The 23,063-nt window shown below is 47.4% G+C and overlaps 1 protein-coding gene across 1 annotated transcript in view; it reads left to right on the top strand.

Moving 5' to 3' along the window:
- Window positions 1–23,063, top strand: part of NPHP4 (nephrocystin 4) — a 126,044-nt gene that overhangs the window by 63,884 nt on the left and 39,097 nt on the right. The window contains exons 12-16 of the mRNA XM_063104717.1: window positions 15,325–15,386; window positions 17,335–17,442; window positions 18,763–18,911; window positions 19,070–19,261; window positions 19,729–19,916. Of these exons, the coding sequence (XP_062960787.1) occupies window positions 15,325–15,386; window positions 17,335–17,442; window positions 18,763–18,911; window positions 19,070–19,261; window positions 19,729–19,916 (699 nt within the window). The remainder of the gene's footprint in view (window positions 1–15,324; window positions 15,387–17,334; window positions 17,443–18,762; window positions 18,912–19,069; window positions 19,262–19,728; window positions 19,917–23,063) is intronic.

The following is a 23,063-nucleotide window of genomic DNA, read 5'->3' as shown; positions in this document are numbered from 1 at the left end:
AGGTCGTTATTCTCTTTGCTGGTTCTACATGGAAGGATCAGGAATGAACAAATGTGTAAGCTGGTAGAGGGAAGCTTCGTGTTCCCTGTCCTCCCGATGGCTTTCCTCTAGCTGGTAGGTGCCGGTGTCCAGGGAGGACTTGCCTTCTCTTCTCAGTGTGAGTCCTGGCACAAAGGTGCTGGTGATTCTTTCACTTGGGAGTGATTTTCTTTATGAGTTGTGATTCTAGTTTATGGAAACTAGTCTTGTTGAATTTAATCGAATTACAATTGGTGACTGCAGCATTCTTATTTCTGTGGCCTAGAACTTGGTATGTTGACCTCCATTTTCATGGTCTTCCAGGGTTTTCTGAGTTGCCTACAGATTTTCAGGTACCAAAACTTGATGGTTGATTGCTTAGAGACAAACCATATCATTAGATATTTTTCTTCTTCATAGAGGCAGTACATTTGATGGTTTTGATCATTTTGTTCTTTCAGTTTTTGAATTTTCTGCTTTCCAGATTGTTCTCGGTATTTCTTTTTATTACCAATGTATGCATTAATAATCCATCTTATGTAAGTGGTACCGAAATGTACAGCACCCCCTGTACTTGAGGTATTGCCAGAATGTCTGCTGGAACCCTCGCAGTGGTGGGTGGTAGGCATGTATTTTCTGTCAGAGTCAGTTTAGAATAAATTGCCAATTTTATTTGAGAAAGCTGAATGCATTGAAGACTTAGGACTCAAGTTTAAAAATACTAAACAAAGGGTCAAATCTATTTCTCGCCCATCCTCTGCTTACAATCTAGTATCTTTCCTTCTTTGACATATATTCATAGTTACATTTTAAAAATAAAGCAAATATCAACCTCTAAGAACATAAATATGAAAGGAAGATTGGATCCTAGGTTATAAAATAGGTATATTTTGTGATTAAATATAAACATAATTGCTCTGATTTTTGATTAAGTTACTTAAAAGAACTATAATAATATGCAATAAACATAGTTCACCTGTGTTTGTAGAAATACCTGAATAGATAATTTCTTTAGAGAATGGACCTATATAGCTACCTTTAATGGAAGAATATAATTACCTTTTCTGGAAAGGAATTTTCAGGTGTTTAGATTATGTTGTAGTTATGGCATTGGAAACAAGCAGCTACTTACGCTTGAAGACCTTCTGATCAAATGAATTATAAACTCTGATGGGACGGCCCTGCTGTTGGGCTTCTTTTGGGCTGGATCAGTCGTGGACGTCCTCTGTGGATTTTGTTCTACTTCCCCAGTTACTGTGTGTCTTTCACGAGGGGATTGTAATCTGCCGCTGCCTCTATTTTCCCAGAGTTGTTCTGTAACTGACTCTTTGCTTGCAGTTCATTGAGCTTATTGGAACTCTGGATTAATAGTTTTCATCACATTTGGAAAATTTGTGGTCATTATTTCTTCAGATTTTTTCTTCCGTCTTCCTCTCTCACCCTCTCCTCTGGCGGCCCCAATTACACGCATATCAGCCTGCTGGAAGTTGTCTCACAGCTCCCTGGTGTTCTGGTCACTTTTCCTGATCTTTTTTCTCTCTGTTTCATTTTGGGTAGTTTCTGTTGCTGTGTCTTCAAGTTCGCTCATCTTTTCTTCTGCAGCGTCTGATCTGCCATTAATTCCATCCACTGTATTTTTCATCTCAGATACTGTAATTTCCATCTCTAGAAGTTCTGTTTGGGTCTGTTTTATAACTTCCATGTCTTGACTTAACATGTTCAATGTTTCCTCTAACTTTTTGGATATATGAAATACTCATATAGTTTTGTTGAAAACTATTTTATTTCATTGTATTTATATGAGATACAGTATCTTAATATCCTCATTTACTAACTCTAATATCTTTGTCAGTTCTAGATTGGTTTTGTTTGATTGATTTTCGTTTTAATTTGGATTATATTTTCCCACCTCTTTGCATGTCCGATAATTTTGTATTGGATTCCAGATATTGGGAATTTCATCTGGTGCTGAATATTTTTGTATTTGATAATTATTCTCAAGGTTTGAAAGTTGTTTGAGCCTTTCAGGATTTGTTAGGTGGGATTAATTATTCCCTACTAAGATGACGAGACCCTTTTGAGTACTCTGCCAGTGTCCCATGAAAAATGGCTGGTGTGAACAGGCGCTATGTCTGGCACTGTGAACACCAGGTACTGTTCTCTGTAATCCTTTCTGTTGGTTCTTTCTCTGGCCTTTGTTAGTTTGCTTGTCAGTACCCTACTGAATGCTAGAGGGAGACCCTGTGTCACATGATCAGAGTTTTCTCTCTGGGTAACTCTTCCTCTCTGGTGCTCTGTCCTTTGAACTTGAGCTTCCTTGGCCTCCCTGAACCCTTACCTCTGTCTTCTCAAATCAGGGTCCACTGTGCTCTGCCTGTGTTTTCCTCCCCTTCTCTGTGACCTGCAGACTAGCTGAACACAGTAAGCTGGGGCAATTGCAGAGCTCCCCTCTTTTGTTTCCTGCCCCTCAGGATCACTCTCCTTTGTTACCTGAAGTCCATTGTCTTGAAAACCATTGTTTTATATATTTTGTCTGCTTTTAGTCTTTAAATTTGTTTCAGATAGGAGGGTAAATCTGGACCCTGTTACTCCGTCTTGGCAGAAGTAGAAGTCTTTCACTGCTATTATTGGTTTCTAGGCTACTGAAATCTTCCGCCCCCAACGCTGATAGTTTGGTAGTTTTGAGACTTTACCTAGCTACTTGTGCCATTGTGATTCACTATCCATGCCATGTGTTTCCTTGACTTCGAGTCTTTGGCTCATGCTGTCTGCCTGGAATGTATTTCCCCATGGTCTGAATTTACTTTCATTTAAGATAGATTCTTTTTTTTTTTTTTTAAATTAAAGAAATACATAGTTAAGAACAGCCAAGGCATTTTGAAGACGACGGGGGGCTTCACCTTTCTTGATTTGCAGGCTTACCATAAAGTTATGGTAATTGGAAGAGTATGGCATTGATGCAGAGATAAATAGATAACGGTACAAAAACAGCATGGTGCATGACAGCTTACAGATGCGGAATGTAGTAGTCTCCTGTTGCTGCTATAACAAATCACCACAAACTTAGTGACTTAAAAACAACACAAACTTATTACTTTATAGTTCTGGAGGTCAGATGTCCAAAATGGGTCTCATAGGCTTAAATCAAAGTCTCAGCAGGGCTGGTTCCTTCTGGAGGCTGTAGGGGAGAATTCATTTCCTTGCCTTTCCCAGCTTCTGGAGGCTGCCAGCATCACTTGGCCCCTTCCTCCATCTTCAAAGGCAGTAGTGCAGCATAGTCCAGTCTCTCTCCCTGACCCTGTCTCTCCTGCCTCTCTTCCACCTACCAGGACTGTTGCGCGTATGTTGGACCCACCCAGGTAATCCAGGATCATTTCTCTGTCTCAAGGTCAGCTGATGAGCAACTTTAATTCCCTTGGCAGTGTAACATCATATTTATAAGTTCTGGGGATTAGGATGTAGACATCTTTGGGGTAGGGAGCAATGATTCTGCCTATGCAGGAGTAAGGAAGGCGCAATCAGTACATGGTGCTGGCATGATTGGTTATCCATGTGAAAAATATAAAATTTAATTCTAATTTCATATCATGTATAAAAATAAATTCCAGATGGATTAACAAACAGAACTTTAGGAATTTTAGAAAATTTTAGAATTAGAAGATTAGAAAGAAGAATATTTATAGAAAGATTGCCTCCAAATCAATAAGAAATACATAAACAACAGGAAAGAAAAATGGGCAATGACACGAAGAGGGAATTCACAGAGAAGAAATCAGAATAACCAATAAACATATGAAAAAGTAATCAGTTTCACTAGTAATCAGAGAAATGCAAAATAAAGTGAGAAATCTTTAAATTTCCTCCTATTGGAAAAACCTAGCTGTCTAACAGCATGAAGGCTAACGAGGCTGTGGTTAAGCGGGGGCTCTCACCACGGTGGGAGGAGTGGAGTGCGCATAGCTGCTTTGAAGAGCAATTTTGTGATGTTTAGTTAATACCCTAGAAGTCAAAAATGCCATTCTAGGCACCTGTTGCAGAGAACAGCTACTTCTGCTCATGACAACACGTTATAATAGCCAAAATATGACAGCAACTGCCTGCTCCCCAGTTGTGAAAGGATAAGTAGTTGATTAATTTGGACAATGGAATGCTGTAAACTGGTTAAATGAATGAAACAGATCTATACATATCATTATGGGTAAATCTCGATGGACGTCAGAAAGGAATTGTAGAATAAGGCAGTATTTAAGTGACTGTCAGAACAGGTGTGTGCATTGTTTGTGAGTGCAGACTTACCGGGTGTTGTATAGACAACCTTAACAGCCTTATATCTAGGTTTTTTTTTTTTTTTGGTGGCTGGCCAGTCTGGGGGTCTGAACCCTTGACCTCGATATTATAACACTGTGCTCTAACCAGGTGAGCTAACTGTCTGGGCCCATACTTACTAATGGAATGGTATCAGACCAATTACTTATGTCTGTTACTCAGTTTCCTCAGCATAAAATGGGGTGGATTAAAGACCTAAGTGTGAAAAACAAGACTTGAGAAATTTTAGAAAAAAACATTGGAAAATATTTTTATGATCTTGGAGTTAGGAAGGCGTTCTTGAACAAGATAGAAAAAGCTTAAACCAAAAAGAAGAGATTGAGAAATATGGTTATGTTAAAATATAAAACTTTTGGATGAGAGAAGACTCCATATTACAAAGTTAGGAGGCACATCTCAGACTGAAAGATACTTGCAATACATATAGCCATTAAAAATTAGTTGCGAGAATTAGAATTAGAAGACTAGAAAGAAGAAAGACTATAGAAAGAGCTCTTCCAAATCAATAAGAAAAGAAAAATGGGCAAAGCATATCAAAGGACTGTAGAGAAGATTAGATGAGTAAAGACACATTCAAGTGCTCAGGACTGCCTGGCGTGGAGCTCATGCTCAGCAATCGCCATCGGCTGTCACTGTAGCATTATTCTTATACTGCTGCTGTTGGCAGGACTGCTGGGAAGTGACCACATGTATGTGCTTGTATTAGTCCATTTTTGTTGCTTATAACAAAATACGTGTAACTGGGTAATTTATAAGAAAACAAAATTTATTGCTTACAGTTTCTGAGGCTGGGAAGTCCAAAGTCCATCTGGTGATGGCAACAGTGACCCAGGGGTCTCACACTGCAAGATGGTGGAAGCAGAGAGAGCAGAGCAGAGAGCCAGAAGACTCTCCTCTTCTTTTACAGCCCTCAGAACCACGCCCCTGACCACCATTTTTAATCCATTCACTACTGCACGGTCCTACAAACCAGTCACCTCTTCAAGGCTCCACCTTTCAATACCATGATAGGATTTCCCACTCTCTTAACAGTCACAATGTGGACTAAGTTTCTAATATATAAAACTTGGGGGACACAGTTCAAGCTTCAGGGAGTTTTGGGGGGGAAATAATTCAATCCACTACAGTGCTCCTTTCAACCACATTCAATTAAACGAGATCCAAAGTCTTCCTGGCAGCAAGGTGGCCACGAGGGCAGGAGCAGCTGCAGTACACCTCCATGGAATGTCTCTTGACCCCACAGTCCTTAATGGGCATGACACTATCCAGGAAATTAGGTTCTCACTGGGCCCAGAAAGCTCAGTGCTGGCCATACTTCTACTGTCTCCTATTAGCCATTCTGGAAGAACTTAAGGGTGTGGTGACTCAGATAGGGTTAGTTCGAGTGTATCTCCCTCCCTCCCACCTCCCTCCCGCCTCCCTCCCGCCTCCCTCCCGCCTCCCTCCCGCCTCCCTCCCGCCTCCCTCCCGCCTCCCTCCCGCCTCCCTCCCGCCTCCCTCCCACCTCCCTCCCACCTCCCTCCCTCCCCCTCCCTCCCCCTCCCTCCCTCCCACCTCCCTCCCACCTCCCTCCCTCCCCCCTCCCTCCCTCCCTCCCCCCCACCCCCTCCCTCCCCCCTCCCTCCCACCCCCCCTTCCACCCACCTCCCTCCCACCTCCCTCCCACCTCCCTCCCACCTCCCTCCCCCTCCCACCCCCCTCCCTCCCACCCCCCTCCCACCCCCCTCCCTCCCACCTCCCTCCCACCTCCCTCCCACCTCCCTCCCACCTCCCTCCCTCCTCCCTCCCTCCTCCCTCCCACCTCCCTCCCTCCTCCCTCCCACCTCCCTCCCACCTCCCTCCCTCCTCCCTCCCTCCTCCCTCCCTCCTCCCTCCCACCTCCCTCCCTCCTCCCTCCCTCCTCCCTCCCTCCTCCCTCCCACCTCCCTCCCACCTCCCTCCCACCTCCCTCCCTCCCCCCTCCCTCCCTCCCACCTCCCTCCCTCCCACCTCCCTCCCTCCTCCCTCCCACCTCCCTCCCACCTCCCTCCCACCTCCCTCCCACCTCCCTCCCACCTCCCTCCCTCCTCCCTCCCACCTCCCTCCCACCTCCCTCCCACCTCCCTCCCACCTCCCTCCCACCTCCCTCCCACCTCCCTCCCACCTCCCTCCCACCTTCAACGATTTGGCAAATACTTACTGAGGGTCTTTGATGTGCCAGGTACTTTGTTAAGATCCTGACCTCAGAACTTACATTTTAAAAAGACAAAGTCAACTACTAAATATATTAGGAAGCAAAAGAATAATGTACCACTCTGGTGCAGGATGTTGATAGTTGGGGAAGCTGTGTGGGGACAGGGAGTTTATGGGAACTCAGTGTACCTTCTATTCAATATTGCTGTGAACCTAAAACCCTGCTCTAAAAAACAGAAAAAGAATAAAGTAAGACAGAGAGGTAGAGAATGACTTGTGGAGAGCTTTACAGTTATGTCCATCTTGATTCGATTAACTTGTGTTCAGTGTTTCTGTTTCAATTTGTCTCTATAATTGAGGATCATTTATGGCAGAGGTCAGCAGACTTTTTCCATAAAGGCCAAATAATAAATATTTTGGGCTTTGGGGGCCAAATGGTTTCTGTCATCTACTCATGTCTGCTGGTATACCATGAAAACCACAGATGATATGTAAGTGAATGAACATGGCTCTGTTCTAATAAAACTTTATTTGCATACATGGATTACAGGCTTTATTTGGCCTGTGGGCTGTAGTTTGCAGACCCCTGAGCCATCGCTTTCTTGTTTGTCATGTCTTTCAGAAGGAAGCTTTCCATCTTTTTCTGTGCTTTAAAAGGCATTAAACAAAAAGCAGGACCTATTTCTTGAAGGTCTGATGAAAATATCAGGAACCTGAGGGTTTTTCAAGGGATTTTTGGACAACCATTTAAGTTTATTTTCATGGTTATTGGCCTGTTTACATTTTCCACCTCATTTGTGTTAACTTTTGGCATATATGTTCTCTAGAAAAATAGCCAATTTAATTTACAAAGATGTTGGAATAAAGTTGTATCTAATTTAAAAATTCTAGTTTGTGTCTATGGTTAGATTCCTTTCTCATTCCTATTATTTTGCTGGTACTCTTCCTTTTCTGGTTGGGCTTATCAAAGGTTTGCACATCTCATTAGTCTCATCAGATAATCGGCTACTGTTTTCTCTTATTGGTTCTCTTGTTCTTTGTTTTTATGTTTCCAATTTTATCTTCAATTAATTAAATTTAATTTTATCTTAATTCCATATTCTTAATTTCTTCAGGTTTTTAGGAAGTTGAATGCTTGGCTTATTTTTCATTTATGTTGTTTAATAAAATCATTTCAGGTTCTGCAATTTTCTTCCAAGTACAGCTTGGACCCCATTTCATGGGTTTTGATTTGTAGTATTCTTAATTCCTAAATTGTTTGAGTTTTTATTTCCTTTTTACCTAGAATTTGGAAGTTTTTTTTTTTTTTTTTTACATATGCCCACATTATTAAAAATACATACAGCCATAAAACACTTCTTGCCATTTCTTATGGAAACTTCTACTCATCTCTGAAGCCCAGCTTGAGGGTCTCGTCCCTGCAGAGCTTCCTCCTCAGTGCCCCACAGCCTCTGTGGGCTGCTGCTGATTTTGCGTACTCGTGTGCTGTCTGCAGTTCCTCCTTCTACTCTTCCTGGAGTGTATTAGTCAGGCTTGCTGTGGTAACAAATAATTCCCACATCTCCGTGGTTTAAAACAAAAAGGTTTACTTTCTACTCTGACTGCATGTCCGTTGTGGTTGGTGGTGGCTCTGCTCAACATGGCTCTACATGGCAGTTGCCACTTGGAACATTGCTGGTCACTGCATTGTATGACTGATAAGGTCAAGGGTGGGGACGTCTGTCCTGGATCACATGCCCTGTCTTGGTATGGCTGTTGGGCTTGCTGTTGACTATATGGTTAAGAGCTGGGAGGGTGATTCCCCAAAGGAAAACCATCAGAAGACAATGTGGATTCAGGGTGGGCAAAACCCTCAGGTGTTGGTTGCCCCCTGGATTGAGGAGGCTGACCTCCTGACCCCGAGTCCTCATTCTGTCCCCCACACCCTGCTGCTTTGACTGTGTGGTTGCATTCCAGCTTTGACCACCTTTCTGTGCACTTCTCCACCAGTGAATGAGTGGATGTTAGTAGTTCCTGCCCTTCTTCCTGCTGTTGGAGGAGGACGAAGACAAGGGAGAAGCAACCTGTCCTCCAGAAGCCACCATCTAGACCTTTGGACAGGGATCTGGGTACAGAGAAGAGGACCAGGAGGCCAGATGTGCTTGGGCTCGAGTGGGTACCATCGAGGTTTGGGGAGAAGGGCCCCTCTTAGGGAGGGCTCCCCACAGAGGTGGCTCACTTCTGGGCTCCTGATTATCCTGTCACTCACTGCAACAAGCATCTTTCTAGGTGACTGGGCCGAGGGAGTTATTTTCCCAGGTGTCATTTACCTATTTTCCCACTGGGCAGCAGATTGACTTTGCATGATGCAGAGCTCCTGGGTGCACACACTTTTGTCTCTCTACCAAAAGATTTATCATGTGTCCTTGGCAGAGAGGAGCATATTTTGATTATAGGAAGGATCGGGAACTGAACTGTTGTGTAAATGTGCTATAGCAGCATAATCTATCTTTTAGTTACTAGGAGCAGACCAACAGATCTACATGGATGGAACCTGATTTAATTTGGTTTATTTAATTTGGATTTATGGCTGCATTCATGTCATGTTAATGTGGTCACCTTCAGCCCATGTTCAAGCATTTGAAGACAGTGCCTCCCAAGACTCAGAATAAGAGACTTTTAAATATCCACTAGTGTTTAACTTATGATGGAAACTTTTCTTACTCCAGTATTTTATGAACTTATATGGTTCCTTTGGAGATCTTAATGATATGCGGCTGTCACTTTAAGTGAGGTACTTGGGCTCTCCGTTATGAATAATCCTTTTTATTTTTTCTATAACGTTGCAAGGGAGCTATAAAGTCCATTCATCACCAACATGAGAGAGTGTGTGTGGAGCCACTAGAGGGCACTCAGTTTTTATTTTTTGTAACTTGGAATTTCCCTGACCTGTATTTTGCTTTTGAATGTTCTGGTGGTGTCAGGATTTTGATCTGTTTGCTTTTGATAGATTTAGAAACAGCCATGTGGACATGTAATCATGGTGTTTCCCAGGATATGTGGACTTAGATTCTTGCCACGATTGTGCCTGCTGTGCTGTGTTCTTGTCTGGAACGTCCTCTCCGGCAGACAGATCCCTCGCTGTCATTCAGTATATCACGCAGCAGGAGGGGAGAGTTCCAGGCTGTCGAGGAGCTTTTTGGTCGCCCTTTAACAGAGGGGTTGGAAGTTCGTGTGTAGATAGTAAGGGAGCGTTTTGCTGGCAAATGCTGGCGAGAAAGTGTTCAGAGCAATGCTGTGGACAAGGGAGGGAATGCTCCTGAGACCGACCCTGAAGGTGACCCCAGTGTGGGCTCTGGGCTTGTCACAGAGCCCCGCCACTCCTCTGGGCCTAACTGAGACAGCATGCTTCTGCAGTCTGAGTTCATTCTGCTGGAGACCCACGCCCATGCCATCACCGACTGTCCCTTTATCTTTTCTTAGATTTTGCTTATTTTTCCGTTCCTGCAATCAAAGTCTTAGGAGGAATGACTTTTTACCCACAGATAGGAATAAAGGCCTTTCAAGTGGGTGTGCCTTGTGAACTCTTGGCATCTAGAGCACTGTTAGATGCTGCTTCCTCCTTTAATGTCACGGTCTGATGGTGGGACGCTGCCTTTTACAGTCTTTCTGTGAGTCCCAGTGACTACATCTTTTAGCAGTGAGGGCCCTTCCTGTCCCCTGCTCTCAGGCCAGTGTCTGCACCATGGCCACCTCCGCTTCTTCCTGGGCCAAGACCTGGCCCTTTGCCAGCCCTTAGCCTGAGCTACGCAGCTTGCTAAGTGGATCATCCTTGGCCGCCCCTTCTTGTTCCTCTGGGATTTTCCTCTCTTGCCAATAACCCACCCTTTGGTTAGACCCAGGCAGTTTTGTTGCATGGGGCGGTTGGTTCCGGAACTGAGCATTTTCCTCTGTTGACACCCTCACTGAGCCTGCCTGCTGAGTCTCCTTTCCTCGGCGCAGGCGTCTCAGCCTGGGCAGGTCCAGGAGGACAGAGAGCATTTTGGGATCAGGGACACCAACGCTGCTTCCTGTGCAGGGCCCGCTCCTGCTGGGGCAGGACGATGGTGCTGTGGGCCCCCCATCCGCATTTCCAGAAGGACACCATCAACTCCCACACGCTTCCTGATGTGCCCAGGGGACTTTGCGCTCTGCAGCTTGGGCAGACATCTGGCTGAAGACCACTGCCCATCTCCTGCTTAGCTCTTTACTTGTCTTTCCATCTTTCTGTGGCCTTGGCGTGATGTCAATGCATGTATGAAAGTAAAGGTGGTAAAACCCCATCCTTTGTCTCTCCTTGTTTCTGTTTTTACTCCTTGTGGCAGTGTAACTTGCATACTGAACAGCGCATGGGTTGAGGGCACAGATGGCCACTAGCGAAACCCTAGGTCAGGAGATGGATGCCATAGCCCTGCACCTCTGCACCCCTGTGGACCCCTCCTCGCATCGTCAGCACTTTTAACCTGTCTGGCGATATGACACCAGAAGTGAGAGAGTTGCTGGAGGGATGCCGCCTCATGCCCCAGTCTTGTTCCCTGCGGCACCTGCCGGGGTGACCGTGATAGAGAAGCAAAGCCCAGTGCGCTTCCTTTGAGAGAGCCCTGTGCCCGGGAGGGACAGGCTTGACTGGAGAGCACCTTCCTCCATTTCTGGCTGTGGATTTATTGTTATTATTCTGAACGATAAGGTTCTTTTCTGTTCTCTACCCAACATGTATAATTGGGAGCCGTGTTGACGGTCTCCCTGGGGGTGGAGGAAGGAGGCTCAGGGTGTGTTCCAGGGGATTCTTGCCCCTGGTTCTTGCCATGGTTGAGCATTATTTTCTCACAGTACAGCTTTTGTTTTTTGACTCACTCAAAGTGCTGTCTGGGACAAGTTGACCTGAGAAGTATCCCCTCTCCCTGGAGTGCGAAATGCAGGCTCCCGCCAGGAAGAATGTAGAGCAGGCCTGCAGACCAAGTGGGACATGTGCTGCCCAGGGCTGGGGTCAGAGCGCAGGCCTCTGCCTTGCCTGCTAAGGCTGTGTCTTAGTCAAGTGTAGGGCGTTTGAGCTTCTTGAAGCTAAATTTATGGAAGACTGGGGTGGACAATTGAGGCTTGTTGACAGGGGTGTCCAGCAAATGGAGACTGTGTGGAGGGTAAGAGTGTCAGGGAAGATTAATCTTCAGACAGGTGGCAAAGCCTGTGGCAGCTGCAGGTCGAAGCTTTTCCTTTGTCTCAAGCAATCAGTGTGGACCGTTTCAGATCTCAGTTCGCCCTGATATCATGAGAACCCACTGCTTTAGTCCCCTGCTGCTCCCTTTGGGTGATGGCTCTGTGCAGCTGTGGTGTGCTGGTGATACCACTTTTCAGGCCCTAATGGCCCTGAGCTGCCCAGAGTGGCCATGGGAAAGCTCGTCTCTGAGTTTCTGTGCTCTTCTTTTTAATGTCCATTTTTTTTTACCTGAAACTAGAGTCCTGCGGTGGGCTCCATGCTACCTGCCGGTGGAGGAGCCCAGCCTCCCGCTGGCCTGGGGGAGCAGAGGGGCGCACTGAGGGGAGAGGCGGCCGAGTCCGCAGCTGCAAGCTGTGGAAACCTCATCTCTCACTGCCTGCTCCCACTGGTATGCGTAGTCCAGCCAGGAGCAGACTCTGGCAGAGACATAAAGTCACACCTTATAATGACCATTAAACTAAAAATTAATTAAAAAAAAATTCTACAGGTAAAATGAATACATGCTTGCTAAAATGATAAGGGGGACGTTGCAGCCCCTCTCCATTGCTCACTGCTCTTAAGTGCCGCTTTCTCTTAGCAAAGATAATGGAGCCATTTCCTGCAGTTTTTCTCCGGTATCGAAATTGGCTTGTGGAGTCTCAGAGCCCCCATTTAGGGTGGAGCAACGTAGAGATCCCCTAGCTACCTTTCTCTGTCATCTTCTAGGCCGCTTTGGGGGCGGGTGGGGAGTGCTGTTGGGAAAATAGAATAGTTTGGTCAGGGCCCTCACCTCGGGTCTGGTTGGGTGTGGTTCAGCATTCTTTGTAAGCAAATTATGTGTGTGTGCATGTGTGTGCGTGTGCGTGTGCGTGCGTGTGTGTGTGTGTGTGTGTGTGTGTGTAGTTAGTGCACATGCAAGTCAATGTATCTTTTTAGTTTTGTTGCTATTCTTGTGTTCTTCAGAGAGAGGGGGAGAGAGACAGAGAGAGAGAGAGAGAGTAGAGGGGAGTTTGGTGAAGCAGGCAGGTGGGTGTTAGCCTTGGGCGTCCACTCCTCGCAGCCATGCTTTCCAACCTATGGCTCCAAGGACCTTTTGGCCAGTTACCTAGCTCATAGACCTGCGTGAAGGGGTCTGGTGATCCAGCCTGGCATGTAAAGAGTTTCTGGCCCAGTCTGTGAATGGGCTTGAGGGGTCTGGGAGCTCCAGACCCAGCCCTTGCTCAACAGTTGGCCCAGTTGGTGCAGGATTACCGGCAGGTAAAAGAGCTCAACAACTGGCGTGGTCGCCTAGCTCTACAGTTGGCGTCACGAACAGGATTAAGAGCTAGACAATTGGCACTGTGAGGATTCCAGGCCTTAGCCTAGCCAGACAAGTGCTTTCTGCATGGAGCTCGGAAACTGTAGTAGATGCTCTGGCAGTTGGGGGGAGGTTTGCAGTTTTGAGACCAGTTGGGCCCTGGCAGAATCTTCATCTGCATTTTTGCTTCTAGTGAGATTGTGTCTTCCTGGGGAAGCAGAGCTTGCTGGATGATTTGCAAACTCCTTCCGAAGAATATGGGCTTATTTCTGGAACCACAGGCTCCTCTGACAAGAGTGCTCCAGAGTTCCTCAGGACTACGTTAACTGGGCTTGTAGAAGAGCTGGGATGGGCGAGTGGAAGCTGCTTAAGAGGTGGCGGGACTGTGAGCTGTGCCTGCTGGGCTGGGCGGATGGCTCACCCGAAATGTGGGGGCTCCCTGTGGCCCGGCCCCCACTGCCTTCCTGTCCCCATGAACGGGCCCTCAGTAGATCAACAGGGCCTCCATTGACCCCTCAGGCTGAGGTGAACCTGCAGCCCTTTCCCAGGTGGGCTCTGGGAGCTGCTGGAAGGGGCTTGGACAGCGAGTTGGCTCTAGGGGTGACAGCAGCACTGGATTTAGGGTGGTGCTGCAAGTATTTGGTTCCTCCTTGGTAGAGAGTCTTTTTGTTATTGCCATTTTGTTGCAATTCAGAATGGAACAGGAAGTTGCTGGGCATTCTCTATACCAAGTATACAGGATTTAAAATCACAGACCTCTGTGGTGTTCATTTGATGGTAGGTACCGAGTTTCTGCCCTGTGCTGTGTGCCGTGGGGATTCAGGGAGTACAGGGAAGTATGAGGACTCATTGCTTGACATGTCATAGCAGACATAGGCCATGCAGGGACTTTGGAAAGTGGAGGCCCCAGGGGAGGGAGGGATAGCTCAGGGCGGCAGCTGGGCCAAGCATACGGGCAGACCAGGTGGCTGGCCAGGTGAGGGTGACAGCAGGCGGAGCAAGGCCATGGCGGGAGGGTGCCATTTCTCAGGAGGCCCAGGATATTCTGGAAGTCCAGTAGGAGTGGTGTCTACTTGAAGTGGACAGAGTCTGTTCACCATGGAGGGGACTGTAATGAGCCAGGCAGGGCATGGACAGGAGGGCTGGAGGTTAGGGCTGGAGGTTGGAGCCATGGTCCTCAGGGTAAACAGACAGATCACCCCTGCTGGCAAATGCCCAGGGCTCACACCATGTGCCAGCCACATCCTGGCCTCTGGGTGGGTGAAGGTGGCCCCTCAGGATGGGCTTGGGGTCTGGCTGGGGCAGCCTGCACTGTAGACTGAAGGTAGTGACCACAGCGGGTAAGGCGGATGGTGGTACATGTGAAATGACCATAAGGTGATAAATGGCTAAGGATGCCCAAGCACAGTGGTATAAGTGGTAGATTTTGGAGACTTGAGCTGTGCCAAGGGACCTATGTGCTGGGGCGCTGCTGAGCCTGGGCAGCTGCTTGGGCCTCAGTGTGTCCATGGGTCCCAGGGAGGGGGGTGCAGAAGCAGCACACACACCAGCCTGACCTTCCTTGGGCTACCGTGCTGTGACGGAGCTTGGCAGGTGCAGGTGGCTCCCTAGGAGGACCTTGGCCTCACCAAGGTCAAAGGCTTTTCCCAGCCTCTCACTGCAGGGGAACCACATGAAAGGCTGGCCTGGACTATTCCTGCAGACCTCCCGAAGCCCACCATGCCCACACCCAGAATTAGCAGGACTTGGAGAACAAGCTATGTTAGTGGGCATTGGAGGGGCCGCTGGCGCGGCTGGCAGCATCTGCCGTGTGTCTGCTCCGGAAAGTTTCTTGTTTAACGAAACAGCAGTCGCAGTTGGCCCAAGCCAGGGAACCACTGGGGCAGGCAAACATCAGACAGAGCTGTGTCAAGGCCGGGTGTGTGAGTGGACGGAAAGATTGGAAAGCAGTAGAGTAAGCATGCTAGGGGACTTTGAGTGTCCGAAGCATTTCATGTCTCGCTAAGCCTCACTCATATTAAGACTGCCAGATCCCAGGAAGAATGAGGCAGAGCAAAGCGAAGAGGAAGCGGATTTAGCTCCAGTTCCATTCTCCCAGGCAGTGACCCAGGAAAAGCCTCCGTTTATGGCATTTTATGCAGCCGGGAGCATTATGCATGCTGCCAAGCTTTTGTGCCAGGCTGCTGAGCATAGGCTACGGATGAGGCGAGAAACGTGTTAAGTCTGGCTGTGGTGGGGTTCAGGGGCCTGCTGGACTCACAGAGACTGACGGTCCCCCACCCCCTGTGCTTCCTCCCAGGCCCTCCAGCGCCAGCACTCCAGGGTCTTGCTGCCACCCAGGACTCGCCTGTGGGACCAGGGGTAAGTCCAGGCCCACTAGGGCCTACCTCAGAATTCTATAATAAATTACTTGAAAGTTCTGGGTGCAAGAAAATACTCTTTGTGTCTTTAAAAACAGTTGATCTGTTTGCTGTTGTGTGGCTGGGCTTGCTGGCTGCAGTGGTGGGGGCATCTTTAGTCCCCTCTTGCCATTTCTGTGTGGCCTGTTCTCACGTGCCGGCTCATAGCATTGGACTGTCAGGTTGGTGGCTGCCCGCTGGTTGTTAATGATGCTCCAGTTTGCTGTCTAAGGCATGTTTCAACACTTTAAAAAATGCTCTATTCTCCCTGGCAATTATGTCTGATGGTTGAGACTCTGTCAGGACTCAACAGCCTTTGTTTTTTTCTGAGAGACACCTCTCTCCCAGACCAACTGTGCCAGGAGAGGGCGTCTTACAACCAGCAGCACCCAGAGTTGCCAGGCTGCCAGGCACCAGCTGGCCCTGCAGGACCCCAGCTGGAGACCTGGCAGCCTGGCAGGTGCATGAGATTTCCTGTGTGGAAGGAAGGCTCCTTGTAGCTGGGCTGTAGCCTGGCCAGTGGACTGGGCCGTTGCCTGGCCAGTGGGTTGGGCCATGGCATGCTCCTGCTTGGCTGGCCCTGGAATCTTCCGTGGCCCCAGGGCTCACCTGTGGCTCTGGGCTGGCGAGACCCGAGTTGGCTTGCTCCTCCTGAGATGACTTTGTCTACCAGCATCATCCTGGAAATTGACTTTCTAGAAAAGTTGAATAATTCAGTATCCAAGGCTGTCTCCAGGAAGCAGCTTTAATGTGTAACATACAGCTTGGAGACTGGATCACAAGTGAATATTATATTCGCCTGAAGATGCATGTCTGTGTAATTCTCACAATAGTCCTGCAAGTTAGGTACTCCCGGGCTTCCCAGTGGCCTAATCCAACATTTTCCCTGTAGCAGTTTCCACAGTACCCCTGAGTGTTCAGGGACCACAGAGCAGCGCTCCCCACTTCCAGAGGCAGGAGAGGCCTACAACACCTTTGGGGTCAGGGGAATGAACAGACCCTGAAGGTCTCCTCTGCCTCCTGACGATGCCACCAGCATGCCCCACTGCTTCACGCACCCCTCGTCCCTCCCTCAGCGCCTCTCCATTGTGAGCCCTTCTCTGTGCCAGCAACTCCTTTGGGCCAACTGTCACTGTTGAAGTGAACATCCCAAGTGGCTGTGTGTGTTGGAATCAGAGTCAGAACTTGAGATATGTGTCTTCAGTAGAGTGTGGGTCCCCATCCCTCCACATCAGCCTTTTTGTAGCAGCATGCATTTTTAAAATATTTGTAACATTTATAGAAGGTTTGTCATGTGTCAGGTACCATGCCAAGCCCTGCTCATTTAATTTTCACAGTAGTCCTGCAATTTAGGTACTGTTGTTATCCCCATTTTACAGGTGAGGAGACTGAGGCAAAAAGAAGTTAGCTGACTTACCTGAAGTCTTGTGATAATGAGGTGGTAGAGTGGGGATTCCGTCCCCAGCTGTCTGTCTCCAGAGCCTGTGCCAGCTTCCAGTGTGGTCACCGCCTGTCTGACAGGAACGCGGGTGGCTAGAGTCGAAAGGGGCCTTCAGGTGTTCGGTCCAGGGACGGAGGCGAAGCCCAAGAGGCCACAAGCCAGTGCCCTGCAACCCAAGACTCCTCTCCCTTCTCTACTGGCTTTTCCTTGTTAATAATATTTTTATTCAACTATTATGATCTGGGAAAGATCATGGAATCACACCTCTCTATTATTAAAAGGAAGGAAATTTCGAAGCGGTTGTAGGTTCCAGAACAGCCACTGACCAGGAGACTGCAGACGTCACCCCCACCGTGGCTGGATCCAGAGTTGTCCTGCATCCCGTGGGTCTGTGCTGCCGTATGGGGGGGGTTTTGCGAGCTGACCTGAGTGCGCTTGATCATCTCACCCAAGCTCTCTTCCCTTCCAGTTGTCACTTTCCCAGCTGGCAGCTTCCTCACAGTCCCCAGCTCAGCGCCGCTCAGCCCGACCCACTTTACAGCAGCCAGGCGGCTCTCGGCCCTCCCCGGCCCAGGCAGTAAGTGTGCCCCCGCCCCCCACCTTCTGCCAAAGAAGCCACGCAGCTCCTGAGTTCTGTGGACGCCTTTGATTTCTCAAGCTGTGCAGGGCCTTAGTTAACCCTATATGGGCTGTAGGGACGGGTGGGGTGGGGGCATTGCTGACTTTCCTGCCTCAGACATACGCCACCTTTCTGTCTCAGAGATCGGGGAAGAAAGTGTCTGTGAGCTCTTCTTGCCACAGCGCTTGATGGAGATTTTGGCCTCCCTGAGAAAACAGAGAGGACGTTCCTGAGATCTGTGAAGAGGCAGGAAAAGGGGCCTGTGGCCGCAGTTGTAAACAGAGGCTGGACAGTCTCCAGCCCCTGGGCTGCCCGGCTGTCAGCAGCTAGAGGAGGGTTGGTGTAGCCCACCCTTGGGTTCAGGTGGGGCTGGTGGCTAAGATAGGCTCATGTTGCCATTAACCTTGACAAAGTCACATGCAGTTTGGTCTCAAAACCCGACTGTTCACCTGTGAACTGCGCCTCCAGTCTTACCCTGAAAGTTTGTTGAGCAAAAATAGCTCCTGTTAGTTAGTCGTTCGAAAGCACTTGGCATCCAAGTGTCAGATGCCTTATTCTGAAACATTCCTGAGGCTCAATCGCTGCTCAAGAGCTTGCCTGTCTTTTTATTATTGGTACTTGAGGCATGTGGGGGTTGCCTCTGGTTTTGTGGGATCCTCTTTGTGCTGAAACAGAAAGTGTGGGAGTCAAGCTTGAATGAGAATATTCTGGGCCCCTAGACATGCTCTCCCTTTCTACTACGTGGGGGGAGGCGGAAGGTGGAATACAGGTGAATGACTAGACTGTTCAGAGGACGTGTGGACAAGAGAACCGTCCAGACACACCACCAGGGCTCAGTACCACAGTTTATCTCTGAGTGTTGAAGGAAGCTTCCTTCATCTTTGTTCTATAAACATGTTTTGATATTAATTTACCATCTCAGGTGTCAAATATCTCCCATGGTTCATAAAACTGATGATTCCTTCCTTCTCACTTTTCGACTCACAAATCAGGTTGCCACGTGAATATGAGATACCCAGTTAAATGCTGTGTTCAGATTAACAGCAAATAATTTTTTAGTGTAAGTATTTCCCAAATATTGCATTGGACATACTTACACTAAAATTATTCATGTTTACCTGAAATTAAAATGTAATTGCACCTCTTGTGTTTTCATCTGCTGAAGGTTGCAACCCCACAGGGTCAATTCATTGATAAATCCCGTTAAATCTGAGCATTGTTGGTCGTTACAGGTTGAGAGCCTTGCTGGCCTCACCTGGAGGCCCTTATTTTGTTCAGCAGGAGCTCCCGTTGGAGGGCAGGATCTCTCACTTGGAAGCTGACCTGAGCCAGACTTCCTCGGTTCTGGAAACATCCATCGAACAGCTACAGGAGCTGCCTTTCACACCTTTACATGCTCCTATCGTTGTGGGAACCCAGACCAGGAGGTGAGCTACGGGCCTGGGAGGGACTGGACCAGGAAAGTGCTGTGCAATCAAACCGTGGTTCTCTGAACAACAGGCTTTACACGCAGAGGGCACCAGCAGGCCCTGCCATCTCTGCCATCCTTTCCTGGGAGGCTGGCTGAGGAGTCTTTGTGTTTTAGTTCTGCAAGTCAGATCTCGAGAGCCTCAATGGTGCTCCTACAGTCCTCTGGCTTTCCTGAGATTCTGGATGCCAATAACCAGCCCGCTGAAGCTGTGAATCCTACAGATCCTGTGAAGTTTAACCCTCAAAAGGAAGAATCAGATTGTCTTCAGAGCAATGAAATAGTGCTACAGTTTCTTGCCTTTAGCAGGTAGGTTCTTGAATGTTCTGCCTGTGTTATTCTTCTTGGCTTTCACATTTCTTGTGTGGTTCTGACCTGGCAGAACTCTGTATCTTCAGGTCTTATTACAGTAAGGAGTACTATCTGTTTTTATTTTGGCTGAGACCCACCCAAAGCCGTTCTAAATGCTTACAGCTTTGCCCAATCTTCTGTGGTCCTTAAGTGAAATGTGGACAGTGTGTTGCCCAGTTCTCATGAATTAGTGCAGCTCTAGGAACAGAATTCTCCAGCCAAGAGCATCATTACGCCTGGTGAGGGCTGAGTCTGGCTGGCTTGTTGAGATCTCAGTGCAGCTGTTCACGCAGGTGACAGGCAGCCTCTTAACATTGCCCCAGCGACTGCGGTGCCCCGACTGTCTTCATACGCAAGTGCACGTCACAAACCCCAGGCTCCCTGTCATGGACATTTGACTAATTCAGAGCTGTTGTTGGATTCAGAGCAGCCCAGGATTACCGAGGAACGCCATGGCCAAAGACTGTGTATTTCACCTTCCAGTTCTACCGCTTCCCACCTGTGACAACGCCACGACTGCAGCTGGTCAAGCTGGACACGGCTGGGAAGACTGGCTCAGGCCCCCTGTCCCACGTCCTTGTTCCAATCAATAAAGACGGTGCCTTTGATGCTGGTAAGTGCTTGTGCACGTGGTGAGCACAAGAAATCCCACACCAAGCTTTGTGTGTAAATTGTATTATTAAAAAAATAATGTACTAAGAAAAATTTGAAACATATGCAGAGTTTGAGAGAATGGCATGATGGATCAGAGCACCGAGCAGTTACTAACTATACCCAGCCCAGTTCCCTCCCCACAACTGTGGTTGTCTTGAGGCAGATTTTTGTCTATAAGTATTTCCTTATGTATATCTAAAAGGCTAAGGAGTCTTTTTAAAAAAAAAAAAAATTTTATTGAATCATAATTGATTATACATATTTTTGGGGCTCAACGTTGACATATGTTGATCAAATCAATATTACTTGCATGTATATTGTTACAAATCGTACTTATTCTTTATGCCCTTTGTCCAGTCTCTCCCCAACCCCTTCTCCCTCCCCCCTCTAATTACCCTAGATTTCTTCTCTCCTTCTGAAAGAGTCATGGTTTACTCTGTTTTGTTATGGTTACTCTGTTCATTTGTTGCCTAGATGGTCTGTCCAGTGCTAAGAGGTGTGTTCAGGTCCCCCATATTATCATAGAGCAGATGCTTCTTCCATCACTCTGGAATGGGCTTTGTGGAGAGAGACATCCTTTTCTTTACTTTGGTCTCTGCTGGTGACTCTCCTTGTGTCAATGCACTCCAGTGACTGGCGGGTCATTTGTATGGTGGTTGTGGCGTCCTGCCACTTATGCGGCAGCCGTGGTTATTGTGGTGGCTGTGGTGGGCCATTCACATGGAGGTGATGTTTTTGACATGCTCCTTGGCGCTGGTGGTGTGCCTGGTTGTGGGAGAGGGGTCCGGTCCCTGACTCCATGTCTCAGGTTCCCAGGTGGGCCCTGAGGTGCTGGCAGTATGCCTGGGCCAGAACTAATTTTTTGTGCTTTGCTTACTTCTAGAATGGGGGAACTTCCTGTGGGGACCAGTACTTGAGCTCCATGGTGTAGCAAAATTGCTGCTTTGCTGCTGATTCCCTAGGGAAGGCTTTTTGTGCAGTTCAGGTTGTAATGGTTGACTTTACAGGTACTTCCGGCTCTCCAAAGACCTGGTGCACCTAGGTTGTGTAGAAACTCTGATCTGGGACTGAGTCTTTTCATCAAACTGCACCCCCTGCAATTCTATATTCCTGACCAGTCTCCTCTGAATGGTCCTTCGCTGACTGGGGTGCTGGTCAGCCGTCCTTGCTGTGCCCCAGTGTTCCCCTGGTGGGCCTGTCTCCCCCACCACCTGTGCTCCAAACACTTCCCATGGGACAGGCCATGCGCCAGTCCCTTGTGATGACTCACTGGCCTCTGAGTGGCTCCTTTTTTTCAGTTGTTGTTGCTCCTCATACCTATGTGGGTCCACAGGAACCCTATTAGTGGTCTTGGTGGCCCTCTTCTCCCCGCCACCTCCAGGCAACTCCATCCAAAGGACACAGCTGTGGCTTTTGCAGGTTCCTGCTCCATGTGCTCAGCAGTTCCAGCCTTATAGTGGCCATGGCACAAAATGGTTGGAGCGGTTTTTTCTTTCTCTCATCGTGGTTTCTCCCACCTTCATGAACTCCATAGGTCTTTTCACCTCTTCCCCTGAGCTCTAGCAGCCCTAGCTTGGCTGTTGTTGCTTTTATGTAGTTGTAAATTGGTTGATTTGTGGGAGAGAGTGACACTGGGGACTGTCTATTACACCATCTTGACCGGAAGCCTAAGGAGTCTTTTTTGAAAAACATAAACTTAATATTATTTAACCTAAAAATTTAATAATAATTTCTTAATACCATCAAATATATAGGCAATGTTAACGTTTCCATAGTCACTTCATAAAGTTTTTTTAATAGTTTGTTCAAAAATAAGGTCCATATATTGTAATGAAGTGGTGTGAATCCTGCATGTCTTTACATCTGTAGTGGCTGCCACCATCCCCCGTCTCTTTTTTCTTTTTAGTTTATTTGTAGAAGAAGCCTCCCTGTCCTGCAGAGTGTCCATCCCACATGGATGTCCGTCCCACAGTCTGGTGTCCCTCTATCCCTCTTTTCTTGTAAATTGGGAGTTAGATATGGATGCATGTCTTTTGTTTTTGGCAGGAATTCTTTGTAGTTGGTAGTGTATACACCATCTCGGCAGCTCCATAATGTCTGGCTGCTGCTTTTTATGTTACGTCAGTGGCCATTATGACCGTCGCTTGGATTGATTATTTCATTCAAGATTGTGCAGGGTGACATTCCACTTCTAGAACACCTTCTTTGTCAGCTGGAATGCTTCCGTAACCAGAAAGTTCCCCTCATCAAGTGTTTGGTTACCTCCAGGTACAGTTCAGGTAGGAAAGGCAGGATGATGCTTGATTCTTCCTCTTTATTTGCCAATTTCCAAAATAATGACATGGTTTCCTAGCATCCTTCAAGGGTGGGGCCAACGACTTTTGGATTTAAACTACAGTGGATAGAAACATACCTGGCATGTTGTTGTTTTATTGGCGGTCAATTTTCCCATCTTTGGTCAGTGGCACAGTTCCTAAGGGACTGAGCTGGGGTCTGAGTTGCTGCTGCCTCTTGAGGCGGGAAGTAAAAGGTAGGAAGAAAAGCTACATTGCAGTACTGACCCCAGGTGGAAGCCAACACCATTAACATCAGATGGAGCAGACAGAGGCAAATGCAGTGCTAGGTTAAGTAATAACCAGGAGAATCATTCACTAGGAAAATAAGTAGCTCTGAGTCTGTGAGCTTCTAACATAGATAGCCTCAGAATATAAAGGAAAAATTAATGGACTTATAAGGAGAAATTGACAAACCCTGCAATCATAGGGAATTTTGACACACCTCTCCAGTAAACTGATAGATCAAGCAGAAACCAAATTAATAAATATATTATACAATACAATTTGAAGAGGTGATCTCAGAAAACCTATACATCCAATTTGGAGAATATGTATTATATTCAAGCATACTTTGAAACTTATAAAAACCGATCGTTCATATATATATTTTAGGCCTATACCAAGAGAATCAATGTCAAATCTAATTATGGCATTCTCTGATCATAATGCCACAGGGTCAGAAATCAGTCACTCTTCCATAAATGCTCCAAATTGCTGTAATTTTTTTGAATTTTAAAACATACTTCTAATTATTCCATGGGTCAATGAAG

Source organism: Cynocephalus volans, chromosome 8 (assembly GCF_027409185.1).
Source record: "Cynocephalus volans isolate mCynVol1 chromosome 8, mCynVol1.pri, whole genome shotgun sequence".
Classification (NCBI taxonomy): domain Eukaryota; kingdom Metazoa; phylum Chordata; class Mammalia; order Dermoptera; family Cynocephalidae; genus Cynocephalus; species Cynocephalus volans.
This window is presented reverse-complemented; position numbering and strand designations above follow the sequence as displayed.